The sequence below is a fragment of the Saccopteryx bilineata genome, chromosome 11 (assembly GCF_036850765.1).
Source record: "Saccopteryx bilineata isolate mSacBil1 chromosome 11, mSacBil1_pri_phased_curated, whole genome shotgun sequence".
Taxonomy (NCBI): domain Eukaryota; kingdom Metazoa; phylum Chordata; class Mammalia; order Chiroptera; family Emballonuridae; genus Saccopteryx; species Saccopteryx bilineata.
In genome coordinates this window covers 17,674,178-17,693,271 of record NC_089500.1, presented here as the reverse complement: position 1 = coordinate 17,693,271, position 19,094 = coordinate 17,674,178, and the positions used below count along the sequence as shown (strand labels likewise).

At 35.8% G+C, this 19,094-nt stretch overlaps 1 protein-coding gene across 1 annotated transcript in view; it reads left to right on the top strand.

Annotated features, from left to right (window-relative positions):
- Positions 1-19,094, top strand: part of DCC (DCC netrin 1 receptor) — a 1,159,181-nt gene that overhangs the window by 855,311 nt on the left and 284,776 nt on the right. The window contains exons 10-12 of the mRNA XM_066246236.1: positions 6,439-6,587; positions 8,280-8,418; positions 15,454-15,503. Coding sequence (XP_066102333.1) covers positions 6,439-6,587; positions 8,280-8,418; positions 15,454-15,503 — 338 coding nt within the window. The remainder of the gene's footprint in view (positions 1-6,438; positions 6,588-8,279; positions 8,419-15,453; positions 15,504-19,094) is intronic.

Genomic DNA, 19,094 nt, shown 5'->3' with positions numbered 1-19,094 from the left:
CTTGATGCCAATGACTGGTTACTATTTTAAGTAGAGGACAGATAAGAAACCATACTTATGACTTTCATCTTAATCAATTATAGTTCATTAAACTATAATCTCTCTTCTCTCTCTCTCTCTTTCTCTCTCTCTCTCTCACACACACACACACATCTTGTCTTCAATTTGATTATGTGTGATAGCTCAAGCTTTATTAAAAATTCAGCTAACTTTTATATGCCATTTTGGGGATTAATATGCAATAAGATCTCATTATAAAGTACTCTGATATATTATAAATTTATATATAGTCAGAAATTACTGCTCCTCCTGCAAATAGTGACATGTAATACATCTCATTTACTTCAACCTAAGTATTTAATTTGTTCTTAGGTACAGGTGTTATAATGAATTTCTACTGAAATGTAATATTGAAATTTAAAGAGGTGGTTGGTTAGGCTGACATTGATTGATGAGTTACTTGCATGGATTATGCATCTATTCTGAAATCTTTCTGTTCTTTGGAGAAAAGGTAACTTGAAAAGAGATGGAGAGAAATTAGATGCAGTTTGCCGTAAAATTATTGTCCAATGGAAGGGATCAGTGGGGATTATTAAAGACATCTTGGAAATGATGAGTAGTTAAGCCCATTAAGTTTCTTGACTGACATACTAAAATGTAATGAAATGGAAGGCAGAAGCTGTTAAGTGTATTGATTTCACATCTAATTTCCATTGTTGAACATTTTTGTGACTCCCTTTTTTTCTTGCTCTCTCTAATATGCATATAATATATCAGATGTAAAGTTATTCTTAAATATACTATATGGATATAGATGTGAATAAATACACCAGTATATACATGTATGTATACATACACAAACATACCTCCACAATGAACATAAAATACATTATATCATCTACAGACCTATGTTATAGCTATAATAAATCAAAGGGAAAATATTAAAGGATTAATGAATTTGAATTTGTAACACAGTTGTGAAGAAATCATTTAATAGTTTATGTGAAAAGAGTCTTGATACTAGCCAGGAATGTTGTGAGGATAAAATAAATAATTATATATATGATAGATAGATGGTTTGGTGGTAATCCTTTGATGTCTTGATAACATAGGCTTACGGTATTTTCATTTTAATATATGAGGATACTAAAGAAAATCAATCAATACAGTCAAATCATAAAATAAATTTTATTTTATAACAAAAAGTTACAGCAGGAAGTAATTTAGTACTAGAAGGCAGTCCTTTCTTAGAAGAAGATCATTGGAAACTTTATGACAGCAAATCAGATGCTAACATGTGGCTGGAAATTGGTGAAAACGCATACAGTTTTTAGTGAATACTTAAACTGAATGCTCCTTTTAAATTTAGGTGTCTATATTTTTTTTCTTGAAATTCTTCTGGAAACCCAGGCACAGTTCTTTTCCTGATAGTGTCTAATGACCATTAGGAAGGAAGAATAATCCAATGAGTAAAGAGATGATCACAGGAGGCACTACCAGTATGAACTGAATTCAAATTAAGGTACCATATTTCCCCATGTATAATATGCACTGTTTTTGAAAAATTTGGGGTCTAAAAATTGGGTGTACCTTCTACAGTGGTTATAGATTTTTTTACTTGCATTTCCTGGTTTTTTGCGCTTCTTTTTGTGCTCCTTGTTGAATACAGTGATTCGTTTTCAGACACAGATGAGGAAAAGCTGATGGATAGGAGTTTTGACAGTGGTGAGGAGTTGTAAGAATTTTATGATGAATAAAACTTGAATTCAATAACTTTATGTAATACATATTTTTCAAATTTCAGGCCCCAAAATTTAGGTATGTCTTATACACAGGAGTGTCTTATACATCGGGAAATATGGCACTTAATTCCTGATGTTCTCCCAACAGTTACTAAGCTACGTGTGCACATAAAGAAATTACACTGTGGGCAAAGAGCACACAGGCTTACGTGCATACAACAGACACTGATATGTGTACCAACTTTCATTCTTATCAGGTGTGTTAGGGAAACACTATTTTCTGATCACTTGTAGTGACAGTGCTGAATAAACAACATCAAATGAGTTAGACTATGTAGTTAATTTTAGGCATTTAATTTACAGTAACATTTGATAATTGTATATAAAGTCATTCATTTGATACCCATTTATCAAGTACTGTCTGTATACCTAATATTGTGCTTATCCCCATAGAAAAGACAATTAATTGCTCTTATTATTTGGGAAACTGAGTCGAGGTTTGGACCATTCTCTGGTCCAAGAGCCAGGACCCTACGCAGCATTAGCTGTGCTTAGCAGCAGAGGAGTGTGGCCTGATGTTTGTTCTGTGGGGCTGCTGACTTGAGTTGCAGATGTCCCTAGTCTGTTCTTCCCACAGTGCCTCATGGAAGTGGCTGTGAGGTTGGCATGTCTGTTCCCCGTGCCCTCAACAGGCCATAGTTTAGCAGGCTGTGCCCCCCTGTGACCCTACCATGCTAGGCAACCTTCTAATCTTGTTCTTCCAGGTTCTCGGTGGCTTCTCTTCAAAATTGAAAACAACTGAATTGTTCTCAGGGAACAAATATGCAGCAACTCCCCAAACATCATTCCCCCCACCCCGTTCTCTCATAGCTCACTCCTCTCCTAGTCCTCCTGGGAACACTTCTGCCCTGGGAAACCTTTTGTGAATATGTTATATCTTACAGCAGAGGAGTGATGGCCTTGGAGTTTGGCCATCTTTAAACCTTAGGCTTTGCTCCCAGCATGAGCTGTGTTAATAGTAAGTAGTGCTCTTTCATTTTAGCCACGGGGCTGTTAGAAAAAACATATTTGGTTAATATTTTACACGTCACTGGGCCGCACAGATATGCTCTGCGAACATTCAAAATCCAGCACAGCTCACATTCAACGTGCATCGTAAGCAGCTCGCCCATTCTGAATTCTCCTGCTGCTTTCTTTGTCATCTGCCTTCCTTAGAAGAATAGCAGACTCCAAATAAGAATGTTCCCTTAAGATTCATTTGCACTTTCTTTGTGGATGTATGAGTAATTATAGAAGCATACACAGTGTTTGATTTTTTTTATTGTTGTTCTTTAAACTACTGTACTATGAGCATCCAGTTGAACAATATCACGGAGCAAGTTTTTTAATTTGCTTTGCTTTTATTCCCCCCATGGAACAAAATGTCTCCTCCATTATAATACAATTCTAATTGTATCACTATAAGCTTTGACACAGGCGAGACTCCCTGTTGTTCAGAATTGTCTACTGAAGGGCCCTTTGTGGACTAGGGGATTTTTCCATAGAAAAATTATCCCTTCCTGGAAGAATACCAAGGTGTGGGTGCTCTCATGAAGTGTCTTTCAAAATGCAACTGTTTGGAAGCCAGAAGTCTACTTGTGGAAGGAAGGACATATGAAAGAGGAATGGGAAATGTAATCATGAACCATGTAGAGATAGATTGGAATAGGAAGCACCCCTGTAGAGTCATGAGAAATATGCATATGTATCTGTACATTGGAGTATATGTGTGCATGTATGTTTTTGTGTATATATATATAGATACATAGTCATATGTTTCTTGTTCACTAGAAGGATAGAAGCTATGACCCCCAAGTAGCATCGAACATGTATAACACCCAGAACTTAGTCTCGAATACCATTCCCCCAGAAAGAAACCAGAAATCTTTGGATACATGTTCTATTCCAGAGCTGTGGCAGGATCAAGGTGAGCCTGGAATATATTAATCCAGAAAGAAAGGAAATACTTCAGTAAATGATTAGGCATGTCAAAAGACACAGGAACTAGATTAAAGAGGACCCCACTGGCCCAATCTGGCACAATTTGAATATCCAAATAATTAAGAACAATAATGAATTGTAGACCAGAAAAATGTAGGAATCTATGTCCCCATAACAAGAATAGATATATAAATAGAGGGAAACGTGGGCTCTTGCTAATTTTAGATTTCTGAGTGCCAAGCGGCTAATGCAGAAGAAGTATATGAATAGAAAAATGATCACCTTTGTAATCACCCTGGTAAAAATTGATTCCATCAAGAACCAGTAACAAAGGATGACTCTAAGGGAAGTTGATAAAGAACATATTTACATGGTTCTAATGCAGTATCTCCCCACAGATTGCTTATTAGCTGTAAGTGGTGGAGCAGGGGGGCAGAGTTGGGGTGGCCAACTCTACAATGGAGAAATATGACCACACCTTGACCAGGTACTCAAAATTAACATACGAGGAACTGAGGGAGGTCTTGTGCCTCTGGAAGTGATGCCCTGAGAAGAACAGACATGACTTATATTTCATTTCTGACTGGAATGTATCACCTAAATCCAACACGATGAAACAAAGACAAACCCAAAATGAGGAATATCCTATTAATAATAAAAAGGCTTTATACTCTTTAAAAATATGAATGGATTAAAAGAAAGAAAGACTTTGGATCTGGTGCAGCTTGAAGCAGAAGGAGACAGGGTGACAAAATATCACCCTGACCCTAGACGGGACCCTGATTTGAAAGGGAAATGCTACATACATAACATGATTGGGTCAGTTGACACAACTGTAATACAGATGATAATTAGATAAATATTGTGTTAATAGAAAATGCACTGAATTAATAACTACATTATTCATGTTCCCATGAATTCTTAGGAAATATGCACTGAAATGTCTAGGGGTTAAGAGCTATGATGTGTTCAACTTAATCTGAATGGAGATTTATAGATATATATTCTCTCTGTTAAGAGGTAATAAATATTCTCTCAATATATGATATATTTACATATTGCAGGTATCACTATACATAATTATAGATTTATCACCTTATATATCACTATATGTATATATATATAGAAAGAAAGACTATATATGTATAGAGAGATAAATAATGGTAAAATATATAGAGCAAAGTGTTAACAATGGGTAAATCTGGATAATGAGAACATGGGTGTTCTTTGTATTATTCTCATTCTTAAAATTGTCTGTAGCTTTAAAATTATTTCCAAATAAATTTTTAGAAACTGTTAACAACTATTTATTTAGGTGAAAAGAATGCAATTGCCAGTAGTGAGGTTCTCAACACCGCATCTCAGGATTTGGCAACCTGTGGGAAAAGATGTGAAAGTGACATAAGATATGTATTTCTGACCTGAATATATTTCCTCCTCCCAAATGAATGTGTGAGCAGTAAGGCCTAAACGTGGCTGGGTGTCATGGAACAAATTCTGAAAATGATCCAGCAACATAGGTTCAATGCTGATCTAAGAAACTTACCATCAGAGATGTCAGCCAGGTTTTGTATGCTATTTTGCTATGGAAGATCAAACTCACAGAATTAATTGTAATGCAGACCTTTAATGTAGAGCTATCCACACAAGTAGGTGGTATCCAAGACTGGGGCAAATCCACAGCATGTTTAAGTAAATAATGTTATACTTCAATGCTGAGACTATTTATATTATACTATAATAAATAATGTGGTTATTTCATTTATAATTTACAAATTATATATATATATCTATTTAGGCATATTTTCACAAATAAAAAATTATGCACAAGTTCAAAATTTGCAAATCTGAATCTAATTTTCTTCACTCATTTTGCAACAGACCTGATCTTCTGCTCAACTATGTAGAGTCTTTAATAATTCTGTGTGATGTGAATATCATATGTTTTGCTGTAAATATATGATTGGATAACAGGGTGCTACCACAGACCCAACTAGGGATGTTACATAAGACACTGCATCTCCCCCATATTACCTTTCTAAAGTCTAAAAATTCCTGGATCTCAAAACACATCTGGACATAAGTGATTGTAGATGTGCGCTGCCTAATTACTTTAATGAGGAAGTTGCTTATCCTAGATTAATAATAGTTATGAGAGAAAATAGAATACTAGACAGTAAAATTGAAAATTAAATCTTGAAATTAATTTAAAGGATCCAGAATTGGACAAGTCTTTAAGATGCTGAATTAAAGACAATAAATGGGGTAAATTATCCCTAGGTCTGTTGTGTATTTGAATTATAAGTAGAATCAGGATGTACAAATATTTTCATTGTATTTCCTTTTTCCCCTCTGCAGTTATTAGTGAGACACAGGAAAAGGCATTCTGACATAGCAGATAATTTTCCACACTAAGAATTTAGATTAAGAATCTCATCTTTCTCTGCCATTATGCTAGTCACTTACACTCCTTGACCAGTGTCTTCAACTGTAAAATGAAATAAGAAATTTAGATGAATAGAAGCCCTCTTCTGAATTTTTAAAGGGAGAAATAACTCTAAAATTTCATTACTTTATAATAGTGTTATGTTCTTATTTCATATGGTTTTAAAAATGCTGCATGCTACTATAATTTCCTTGAACTGTAAAAGAATGTAATTCTGATTGTTTTGAGAAAGCAAACCCTCTTATACTAATCAATTTCTTTTGTATGCAGTGCAAGTTCCAGGGCCAGTAGAAAACCTGCAAGCCGTATCTACCTCACCTACCTCAATCCTCATTACCTGGGAACCCCCTGCCTATGCAAACGGTCCAGTCCAAGGTTACAGATTGTTCTGCACTGAGGTGTCCACGGGGAAGGAACAGGTAGGCCAAGGCATGGGCCCCTCTGCTGTCCCTTGTTGGAAGGCTGTAAGGCTAGAGCAATAGGAAATCTGTAAGCTCTTGATGTCTAGCCCAGTGTCAGCACATTAATTGTGTAGCTAACCAGTTTTAAAGCACCTGTTACTGGAAATGTTAAGCAATTTAATTAAATTTTGGTGATAAGAGAGGCAAATGGGTAATGAGTTGAATCAATAGAAAGGATACCAATGTCTTGTTTGAGTGTGCAGGTTCCTGGACCAGTGTGACCACATTTGTTTTAACCCATCTGGCCCCAGGAAGCATTGGCATCTTCAGTCCTTATCCTAAGGGAGGACTTATCTCATAGTCAATAACCTCTCCCAAATTGCTGTTTTCATGGTATTTCTTTCTTCTTCCTGCCATTAGATTGTCTGTCAACTATCACTTTTCATTTTTTTCAGTCAGCTTGACTCCAGAAAGCTACCTTCCTCCTTCATTCACTTTGTTTCTAATCTGTAGTTAGTACAGACATCAGAAAATAAAGCAAATTAGATTTTTAGGTAAAGTAAGAGTGAGTTAGTCTTTAGGGAGACACAGGGAACTGAGTAGTTCTCTTTTGTGAGATATATATATACACACACACACACACACACACACATATGTATATTTATAACTATTGAGATGTTTACTTTCAGATTTTCAACTTCATATATTGATACAAAGAGGTATAGAGACAAGTGTGTAGTTAAGTGGGGAGGAAAAAGAGTTGACCCTGGGACAACAGTGTTGTGAGGTTTGTTGTGAAGTTTGCCAAGCACACTGCAGTGGCCATGCTTCCCCATATACTGTGTGATAGAGGTTTTTCATTTTAAAAAATATTTTGCAGCAGTTCTATTCAGAAATAGTTCTAAGTCCCAAGTCCTATGTAAAACAGAATTACTGAGATTTCCTGTTATGTAATCATTCATTCCATTTATTTATTTATTTATTTATTTATTTATTTATATTTTGCTTGCTGTTTAGCTATTATTTTCATCTTCCATTCAATCCATTTTTCTATGTATTTTAGCTCTTCAGTATTGGGTGGCACCGATCCATTTTAATGAAATTCCAAAATGATGTAACCCAAGATAGGTGTGAGTGTGAGGATCTTTGAGGAGAGCTAGATAATGGGTCTTCTGAAGCAACCTGACTCTGATTTGTTAGTGCCCTTTACCTCTAGTACCACATTTCTGCAGCTGTGAAGTGCATGAAACCGTTCCCAACCTACCTGAACACTATTTGACAGATAAAAATGGTGGTGAACTATCTGTCAGTTTCAAGAAATGTGGGTCTATTTCAGCGAGGGAAGAAGGAAATTCAATGTTTTATGGTGAACTATTCCATTCGGGGTCCAGGAGCATTCTCTGTGCTCACGGATTTGCAAGCTGCCTTCAGGGTCTCAGGGTGGGCACACTATTCCATGTACTGGATGTTGTTAAACAAATTGGAACTTAACAGCTGTAAAAATAGCATGGTGCTCTGTAGGTGTCCACAGAGCAGAATGGGCTTTACCGGGGGAATGTGTGTCATAAGCAGGTTTCACAACAACTTGGTATAAGGCCGGAGTATAGTTTTGTAAGAGTCTAATATCCAATTTACTGACTGAACAGAATGGCTGCCATTTCTGCTCTAGTGTGCCTCCTGAATAACAGTTTTGGCATTTTATGTCTCCAGAATATAGAGGTTGATGGACTATCTTATAAGCTGGAAGGCCTGAAAAAATTCACGGAATATACTCTTCGATTCCTAGCTTATAATCGCTACGGGCCAGGAGTCTCCACTGAGGATGTGACAGTGGTGACGCTTTCTGATGGTAAGTTATAGACAGAAATGCTCAACTCACCTATTTGCTGTAGTATCAAATAATAATGTGTATATGTCATAGATTTCATTTTCAAGGCTTCCTAACTAAAACTTTATGGAAAATATTGGCATGAAGTAGAAAAGTGGCTAATTCACTTAATCTTTTACAGTCAAATTTAATCTCTTAGATTCAGGATGTCCATATAGATAATCTTCAAAGTGTAACTACTACCTAAGAGCTCAAAATTATGTTTTTGTGTTTTCCTTTACTTCTGTTAACACAAATACTTTTTTGCGTGTATTTAGACCATATACATTGGCATGTTTTATTTACTTCTTGTGCTTAAAAAGGTAGATGGTTAAAAGTTCAAGTGATGGGCACCCTGGTGGGTTGGGTCAGTGGTAGAGTGTCAACCTAGCATGTGGAAGTTCTAGGTTAGATTCCTGGTCAGGGCACACAGGAGAAGAGCCCATCTGCTTCTCCACCCTTCCCCATCTCCTTTATCTCTCTCTCTTTTCTTCCTATAGCCAAGGCTCCACTGGAGCAAAGTTGGCCCAGGCGCTGAGGATGGCTCCATGGCCTCCGCCTCAGATGCTAGAATTGCTTCAGTTGCAACGGAGCAACGCCCCAGATGGGCAGAGCATTGCCCCCTAGTGGGCATGCCAAGTAGATCCTGGTCAGGCACATGCGGGAAGTCTGTCTCTCTGCCTCCCCACTTCTCACTTCAGAAAAATACAAAAAAAAAATTTTTTTTTCCTCAAAGTTCAAGTGATGGGCAATTCTCTTACATATACATCTTAATTTGAAAATATATCATAAGGACTTAGGCCAAATAATGTAGCATTGAAAATATTACAACTGAATATAAAAACATACGCATATAATTGTCCTGTGCCTAACAAAGGGATGATGGTACATACTTTCTTACATGTCGTGAAAGAGAGGAAGTTTTAATTAAGAGGATGGGTTTGAATAGTAGCAGAGGAAATTATAGATTTAAAAAAATGATGATAATGAGATGTTGGGGAATTTAAGGAAAATTCAAAATAAAATACAACAGAGTATATGATGTGGGGCCAGTGAAAATTCAGGCAGATGTGGAAATGCAGAGATGTGATTTCCATGAATATTAAAAAGGCAACATGCTACTCTTTTTTAGCACCCGCTTCCTGTTGCTGTGTGTAATTCTATAATCTTTTGTCTTTGAATTTAAAAAAGAAAATGACTTTAGCTTGACCAAGCCACCATTCTGTAATATGGGGAAATGTGTGGGTAGATATTCCACGCACACTCAGTGGAATGAGGAAGGGCTTCTCTGTTATTAAGGGAGGTGCACAGAGGACACATGGGTAACACTCATTTGCAATTTCAACTAGAAAAACACGGTTTATATGTGACACCTCTTCAGTGTCCTTTTTAATGTAATTATTATGCCCATCCAACTGATTCTGTTATTGACAGAACAGGATATCTATTGGCAGAATAAATTACTTTATAATTTATCATTATAAAAAGAAAAGAAAAACAAATAAAAATGAATATTTTACATAATTTATGTAGATATAATTCATACTCTGAACCATAATACTGTGGCCTTATTCTCCACTTCACTTTTAAATGCCATAAGTGAGAAAGAGAGATTATTACTCATTTGTCCAAGAATTAATATCTAGAAATGTTGCAACATATAAGAGTTAAAAAATGCCTGTCGCTATATTAAAGGATTTCATGATTCTTACCCAACAAGCATCACTGTGCAAGGGTCCAACTTTTCTATCAGATACACTTGATAGAAGACAGGAACTTCATGGCCTCTTACTTCTAGTTTTTTGGGGGTTTTTTTTGTTTGTTTGTTTTTGTTTTTCTGAAGCTGGAAACGGGGAGAGACAGTCAGACTCCCGCATGCGCCCGACCGGGATCCACCTGGCACGCCCACCAGGGGCTACGCTCTGCCCACCATGGGGCAATGCTCTGCCCCTCCGGGGCGTCGCTTTGCTGCGACCAGAGCCACTCTAGCGCCTGGGGCAGAGGCCAAGGAGCCATCCCCAGCGCCTGGGCCATCTTTGCTCCAATGGAGCCTTGGCTGCGGGAGGGGAAGAGAGAGACAGAGAGGAAGGGGGGGTGGAGAAGCAAATGGGTGCTTCTCTTATGTGCCCTGGCCAGAAATCGAACCCGGGTCCCCCGCACGCCAGGCTGACGCTCTACCGCTGAGCCAACCGGCCAGGGCTATTCATGGCCTCTTGAAGTGGGCTCCCTGAATACCTCTGCATTCATCTTTGCAATCGACTCATGCCTTTTAATTTCCAACAAAATAAAACCTTGCCTTCTTGGTTTCCATTCCCTTATCATCCATTCAGTCCCCTTCTCTCCACTTCAGTCTGATGTCTTCTCTCTACTGAACCTGTCCATACTGAGGTCACACATCACATCAATATGTATTGAATCATATTTAATGGTCACCTACTGCCCAGTACCAGTCAAGCCCTTTTCCCTTGTCTTTCTGAGGGAGATGTGAAAGGTAAAAGAGCTAACCCTTGCAAGCACCTAAAACGTGAGCCTTCCCTATATCTAAGTATTTAATAAATGTAATCTGTGCCAATGTACATGCCCCTCTTTCTAGGTACACTACATGCTCCTCATATGAGAAATGACGTTAGAGCCATGTCTATATTCCTCTCAACTCAGTAAATATTGACTGAATAAGCCTGACAGTTCAGCCAAACCTGTACAAGGGTTTGTATGTATAAGCATAACTTTACAACTTCCCATTCGTGTGGCTAATTTAATGTACATCTTTGTCTAAATGTATGTGTATTGTAGAGATAATTATATTTCTTATCAGGTCAGAGGAATCCTGACCACAAAAAGAAATTAGAAAAATTGAATAAAAACAAAAGTGAAATGCAAATATTATTTTTTTCTGAATTAATTACCCCAGTGGTATCCCTGCTATCTGAGATGCTTATAAAGATTTTTGTCCCAATGAGCTGTCCTCTCTGATTTAGCTCTCCTTTCATTGTTTTTCTAGGAAGAAAGATTGTTTTGTTGTTGTTGTTCAAACTCCTCTGCCTAGTGTAATATTGGTTTAGAGCAGTTCACTTTTTCATACATATCATTTGGGATTGTCAGTCATCAATCTAGGCAGCCTCATACCTACTGTAGAATGGAACTAGTTTTGCCAATTTGCTCCCAAACATTGTCTTTTGAACAAGTTGATGCAGATAGGCTATAAACAGATTTTTTGAATTAACTAACATTTATTAGCATCCATACCACCTTTCCCTGTGTCCAAAAGCAGAAGGAGCCAATGTCCTAGACAAACTTAACTTATAGGAAAACGCTTCTTACTGTGATCACTCATATTTATGGATTACTTATTAGCGCAAGACCCTGATCTAAGCACTTTGTATTGTTATATTTTATTTTCACAATACTATGTTTTATCTGACTTTGCAGATGACAAAGCTAAGACAGAGATCACAAAAGCTAGTAAGCTGCAGAACCAGCTCACATAAACTGGTAGGTGAAGAGGCAGGATTCAATGTGGAAATATAGTGAGTTTCTCTTACTCTACATTAAATGTCTCATCTTAGTTCATTCAAGAAATAAGTTCATATTTATATATGAACTATGATTCATAGCTTCATAAATTATGTGCATAGGAAAGCACACACTTGCTAATGGGAGGAATCCAGGTGACTCTGTGTATGGAGATTCATCTACAAATGTGGGAACTTGATCTACTCTACAGAATGAGCCATCACCATGGGTTTCAGACCAGCATGTTCTACCATATAGAGGGGAGTTTCCAGACCAAACACATCTGATTGGCTTTAATGAATCTATTGATAAATTGCTTGACGTTTGGAGAGAAAAAGCAATGAACTATGTATGTCCTTACTTTCTGCCTCATGAGACAGTGAACATTGTCAAATAAGAAGAGAAATAAAGAAAAGCCCGAATAAATGTGGATTCCGCTTACTTCTACCAAGCATCTGTTCCTATGTATTATCTGTTTATCTGTAAATACTATGGGAATTGAGGGTGAGATGATGGGAGTAGCAATAACAAAATTTAGTATAGAAAAAATTATCTACTTTCTCTCCTAAGTAAGGCAAGAATAGCCAGTGTGCTGTCAGTGGAAAGGGAGATTTATATTACCAGAAAGACAAAATACATCGATTCCACTGTTATAAGTCCACCGTTGGGACTTTGTGGCTTTCATTTCCAATACAGAAAATAATGTTAATATTTATCAAACTGTGGTAGTTACAAAAAGATGTGTCCATATGTATCCTTTCTCTTATATATTCTAGTCTTTCTGGAGATGCCATTTATAAACTTACATAAAATAACATCTGAGGTTTAAATATCAACTAACGCAGTACCTAGAACAAAATGTGTGGTAAATATAAGTAACCTCTTCCTTCCTCCAAAATTCAGTCACCTATCATATATACAACTAGTGTTACTAAAATTATGTTTTGATATTATTTAATTGTGAAAATGTGGGTGTAACATGATTAGTAAAGTATGTAACATGTAAATATTACAATCTCATGTTAAATATAAACTAGGAAGATTGTTTTCATATCTAAGAAGTGATTCATTGTCATTTAGTAGTAATATAAGTGACAGATATATACAGATGATGTTTCATATCATTGTACATTTGAAACCTGTCTACAGTAATCTTATAACCAATGTCACCCCAATATATTTAATTTTAAAAAATGCTATACACCTACTAAATGATTAAAATTTTCAAAATTGAAAATATTCAATGTATGGAGCTTTGCTAGAACTTTGCTATATTTTTAGTAGGAGTGTAAATTGGTGCAACCACTTTGGTAAATTGTATCTCTACTAAAGCTTAGCAAATGTCACTCTGATAGGGGTTTCCACTCTTACCAATATTTCTATTTTTAGGTATATAAAGTAGCAAATGAATACAGTTGTCCACCAATAGACATACGTAAGAATATTCAAGAGATTTATTCTTATAGTCCCAAGTGGACATAGTCCAAATATCAATCAGTAGCCTGAATAAATATGAAATAGAATAGTCATGTACTATATTATAATACCATGAAGTAATAAAAATAACAGAAACAAAAACTATTGCTATGTGTAACAACATGAATGAATTTTAAGAACTGATAACCAGCACAAGAAACCAGCCTGGGAAAAACAACAACAACTATGATTTCATTTTTAGTAAACTCACAAACTAAACTACTAATCTAGTTAGAAATCAGAATAGTGGTATTGACTGGGAAGAGATGCAAGTGAGCTTTCCAGGGGACTATAAGTGTTCTGTATTGTGATCGCAGTGGGGTTTAAATAGAAACACCCACCCACATACAATTTATCAAGTCATATAGTCAAGATCTGTGCATTTTACTATGTGTATATAATAACTTAATAAAAAGAATTCAAGAAAAAAATTGTGATAGAAACCCTGAATATGAAAAATATTTCATTATGCCTTATAACTTTTCTATTAATTAATTAATTTAACAGTCATTTGCTGAATGTGCCCCACGTGCCAGACCCTTGTTGATACTGGGAATGTAGTAGCAACAAAAGGGACAAAAAAAATCTGTATTTGATAAGAAAACCATAATATGAGCTAAAAGATATTGAATAATAAATCCTATTTCCTAAATTATGAAATATTTTTGAAAGAATACCTGCTAGTGTAAATCATGAAAACTAAGCCTCCAGTGAGCAATTTATCACAAGCTACATTAGCTATAACCTTTATCAAGCACTAAGACAAGTTCAAAATTAAAACAAAGTAAGTGTTTACAATCCCCATTCTGTCTGGAAAGACCCAGATGCTAATATTTAAGCAAGTACTCATTTCCTCATTTAATTATTGAGTCAGTCAATATTAATTGAATGTCAGACTAGATGATATAAAGATTAATAATACATATATCATGCCATTATGGTGATTACACTTCACAAGGTAAAATCAGAGTAGGACGTAAATAAATTCTGGGTAAAATATAAATAGAACAACATCTGTTGTCCAAATTTAAATAAAAGAAGAGGGAACATGACATAAAATTCTTGAGAAAATGCTGAGAGTATTTCTTCTCCATTAAATTCACCAATTTATCATGAATTAGTATAGGTACTACTCATTTTACAGATTAATATGTATTAAACATTTATCGAACACTATTTTTATTTGTATTATAGGGAAAAAAGCTTTATTTTTTAAATTTATTTTTTGTGATTTTTTTCTAAGACATCTAGAGTAGTGCTTGACACAGAACAGACATTCAGAGAATGGCTGTCTTTGACTTACGTGATAGAATGTTTACTTTTGATGTAGTGAATGATTATCGTAAGTTATAAAGCTAACTGTACCTGTTCTTCATTCTTTCATGAGGAGGAGTAGGATAATGAAAATGCAGGCAAGACAAACAAAATTCCTAGAAAAAAACACTAAGAAAAATAAACTGCTCCTTTGTTAATGCCATTTGGTGCTCTGCATCTGTGGTACTCCGGTTTAATTACACACAGCTGAAAAGGTAAATAAATAAAAAATAAAAGGATATGCTTCTTCTTTCCTCCTTTTAAGAGATAATAAAGACTGCATTAAAAGGATTAAGCAGCATGAGTGACCATTAGGATGGCATGTTTCATCATAAAACCATGCAGATCCTGAAATGCACAATATCTTAAGCCTTTAAACCACTCTAGGAACCTCCAGTGTTTTTTTTATTGGTTTCTCTGGGAAGGTTATCATCAGAAAGCTGTAATTATACGCTGGTATTTGGTATCACACACGGCAGGTGCTCTCTTGTCTTAATAGTTTTGGGGGCTCCCTACATGGATAACTGGCCCACCAAGAGAGTAAAAATAAACAAATGCAGTTATTGTTAATCTCTCCAGGAAAATTTTAAAGCACTACCAGGGTCAACCTACCTGATTATCATGTGAACTGAGAAAAAGACACATTTCAGAGTGTTGCTGTTTCTCTCTTGCAACTCTAGCAGTGACCATTTCACCTTGTTTTATTCCTTTCAGTGCCAAGTGCCCCACCTCAGAACGTCTCGCTGGAAGTGGTTAATTCGAGGGTAAGTGGTTGAAATGTTCACTATTTTATTACCTGTACACATGTACCTTTTGCTCACCCTCTGTATGTGCGGTGAATGGTGTCTCCTGCATGATGAAATGTCCCAGAATGATGCAGTGCGTGGCACTGATCCCTCAATTTCTTGCACCACAGTTGACTTTTTTATATGAATAATTTGTTTACTTTTACACTTGATTTTTATAAATGTTACAATGATTACAGGCTAATCCATCAAGAAAGAAAGATGTCTATTAACTAATACTTTCTGGCATAGGACTTAATATTTTAGGTGGGACAACTGAGTATATGAATGGATAAAACAATTTAAAAAGGGGGTAGAGAAATACTTTGTTTGCTGACAGGTTAATTAAAATTAAATATCTCATCATCATCCCAGTGTTCCCTTATGTATGTAGACATTGAAGGCCATTGTTGAAGTCCAATAAGATTATGCTTATGAAGCAATATTACCTAATAGTTCATGTTTCCTGGCCTGGAAAGTTGATAGAATTTTCAAAAGAGCTTAAATTAAGCTAGTTATAACTGAAGAAAGAAACCTAATGTCAGAAATAAGTTTTCTAGAAACATCTCCTTTTTCAAGTGTGTTACAGGGTTAAAAATCAGCCCAAATACTATAGTAAGGAGATGCAAACAAGGATTGGTCTGGCTTGATCTGTGTGCATTCTGGGAGTTATTTCACTACTTTGGACCTTTTGGCTTCACTGGTCTCTAAGCTCTGGAGACAGCAGGAGAATGTTACCAGTCTTCGAAAAACATAATCTGGTGTTTATTCCTAGCTTTCCCTTTTAATATCTGTATGTGATCTTAGGAAAGTTTCCAAACTCATCAAGCGTTAGCTTCTATATTCATGTATATGAGTATGAATGTCTTCCTTATTGATTTGTCTTTAGGAAGTATTAGTACGTGTAACATATGCAAAGAACCAAACTTAAAATCAGTAGCTATTGGCCCTGGCCGGTTGGCTCAGTGGTAGAGCGTCGGCCTGGCGTGCAGAAGTCCCGAGTTCGATTCCCGCCAGGGCACACAGGAGAAGCGCCCATCTGCTTCTCCACCCCTCCCCCCCTCTCCTTCCTCTCTGTCTCTCTCTTCCCCTCCCGCAGCCAAGGCTCCATTGGAGCAAAGATGGCCCAGGCTCTGGGGATGGCTCCTTGGCCTCTGCCCCAGGCGCTGGAGTGGCTCTGGTCGCGACAGAGCTATGCCCCAGAGAGGCAGAGCATCGCCCCTGGTGGGCCTGCCGGGTGGATCCCGGTCGGGCGCATGCGGGAATCAGTCTAACTGTCTCTCTCCATTTCCAGCTTCAGAAAAATACAAAAAAAAAATAAAAAATCAGTAGCTATTATTTCAACCAATGTACACATCTTTACATCGCAAAAAAAATCTCTGCTGTAAACTATACTTTAGTAACTTGGATCACATTGTGCACTCTCACATAAATGTATCTTTTGAAGCTAGTGAAATGTCTCTAGACATGTTAGTCTCTTTGACAGTGTATTGGATAAGAAATAATGAGACAAATTTAAAACTAGAAGGGATTAAAATACAGCTGCACCACTCAAATTAAGAGATTGCCAAATTAATGTCAAATTGATGTTAACTGCAGGTTAATGCATGAAATTTGGAAGGCGTATTATAATTTCTCTTTTTTTAATGACTCATTTTTTTTATTAACATTTTTACCCACCTAACATATTTCTTCCAGGACAAAGCCTAGAAATTGACATAAGCTATTTTGAGTGTGTGCCTGTATTCCTTATGAGTCTACTCCAACTAAGGGTGTCTATCTTTTTCTGAAATGTGAATAAGTTATTACTGAATGACCCTGGATGCTGACTATATTTGAATATGGATTTATTACTCTCCTGAAGAGGGAATTTCTGTATTGCAAATTTGACTTTTTCAAATGACATATATAGATACACACACATATATATATACATATATATATACATATATATATATGTATGTATATATTCACACATCGCAGCCCTACTCTTCTATAATATGCAGTGCTTGCAGTGACCAAATACACTCCTGTTTCCATCTTCTTGTAATTCTCTCCGGAACACTTCACTGCTAGAAAATTCAACTTGTTTATGAGTTTTTCATGATGAATGCAGTTGCCCAGGTCCTGAGAAGCCTCTTCCTCTCTTCTCTCTCCCACTCTTATTTTCTAGTTTTTAAGGAATTATAAATTCTGTTTCTTAGAATGTTACCAAAAGGAAAGACATTGGATAACCAAAACACTGTTTATCATTCCCAGTATGCTGACGAGTAGAAAGACAAAAACCATATTCTATTTTGATAATCTTCTTTTGTTTGAAACAAAGTTCTTAAATATACTAATATTTACCCCGACTAATCCCATTTAAAGGAACAAAATTTATTGAGAAAAAAAACACCACATTGTCATCAAGTAAGTATTCTTTTAGATGAACAATTCTGTTTTTGTGTTTTTCTTTATATTTAGGATTTTTACTTAATATAGAAGGGACAAAGTAATTTTAAAATGCTATTCTATGTCATTTGCAGTGATAAAATATAATTGATCATTTATGACAAGCCATGAGGAAATTTGGTGGTGGTAATATTTTTGCACTCAGATGGCTAGGATTTCTGTATATAGAACTAAAAAATCACATTTATAGGTACTTATTAGTGTTTAGACCACCTATTGTATAAGACAGTTGGACCAAGAAATCATGATTGAAGGTATCAAACAGAGGGTATCCTTATACATTTAGATAAAAAAAGAACCAAAGGAAATTTTGTTTATCTTGTTCTCAAAAGCCAAGTATAGTAGATTACCTTATAAAGCTGTAACTACAGAAAAGACTACATTCCCTTTCTACAAGGTAAATGTGAACACATTTTTTTTTTGAAGGAATGACTTGAACTATAGATACTCAAGTTTTAGGTAATAATAAGTCATGATGAGATGGTTATTTTTTGTACCAAAGTTTTGTTGACAAGAAATAATATTTTTATAAGAAAATAATGCTTCACAGTATGGACTTTAGAATATGACTGTTTCGTTAGGAAATGTTTTTATACGGATAATTTGTTTAAGATTTTACTTTGAAATTTAATTATGATTTGAGGAAATATATTAACTTAATTAGTCAAGTGTCATTAAAGCACAGGCTCATAGAATGCAACGTGATTATTAAATTACAACTTGACTATTTTCCTATGCTCAACACAAAAGATTCTGGGAATAAGATCATTTAGATTATCTGAGATTCAAGATTCTTGGGCTGTTTTACTACTGCTCTGAGATTTTTGTAAAGCCACTGTCTCTGTTTCATTTATTCATTCAACATTTACTGTGTGTTTACCAAATGTCTTACTATATGTACACACTAATATATATATATATATATATATATATATATATATATATATATATATATAGCTAGGTACTATATAACTACTATATCTATCTATATCTGTATCTATATCTACCTATGTATAATGCTAAAGACATGAACAGTCTTTGCCTCCAGGGAGCTCAAAGTGTAATAGAAAAACATATGAGAGAAAATTCACTTTTTATCTAATCACATTTAACCTA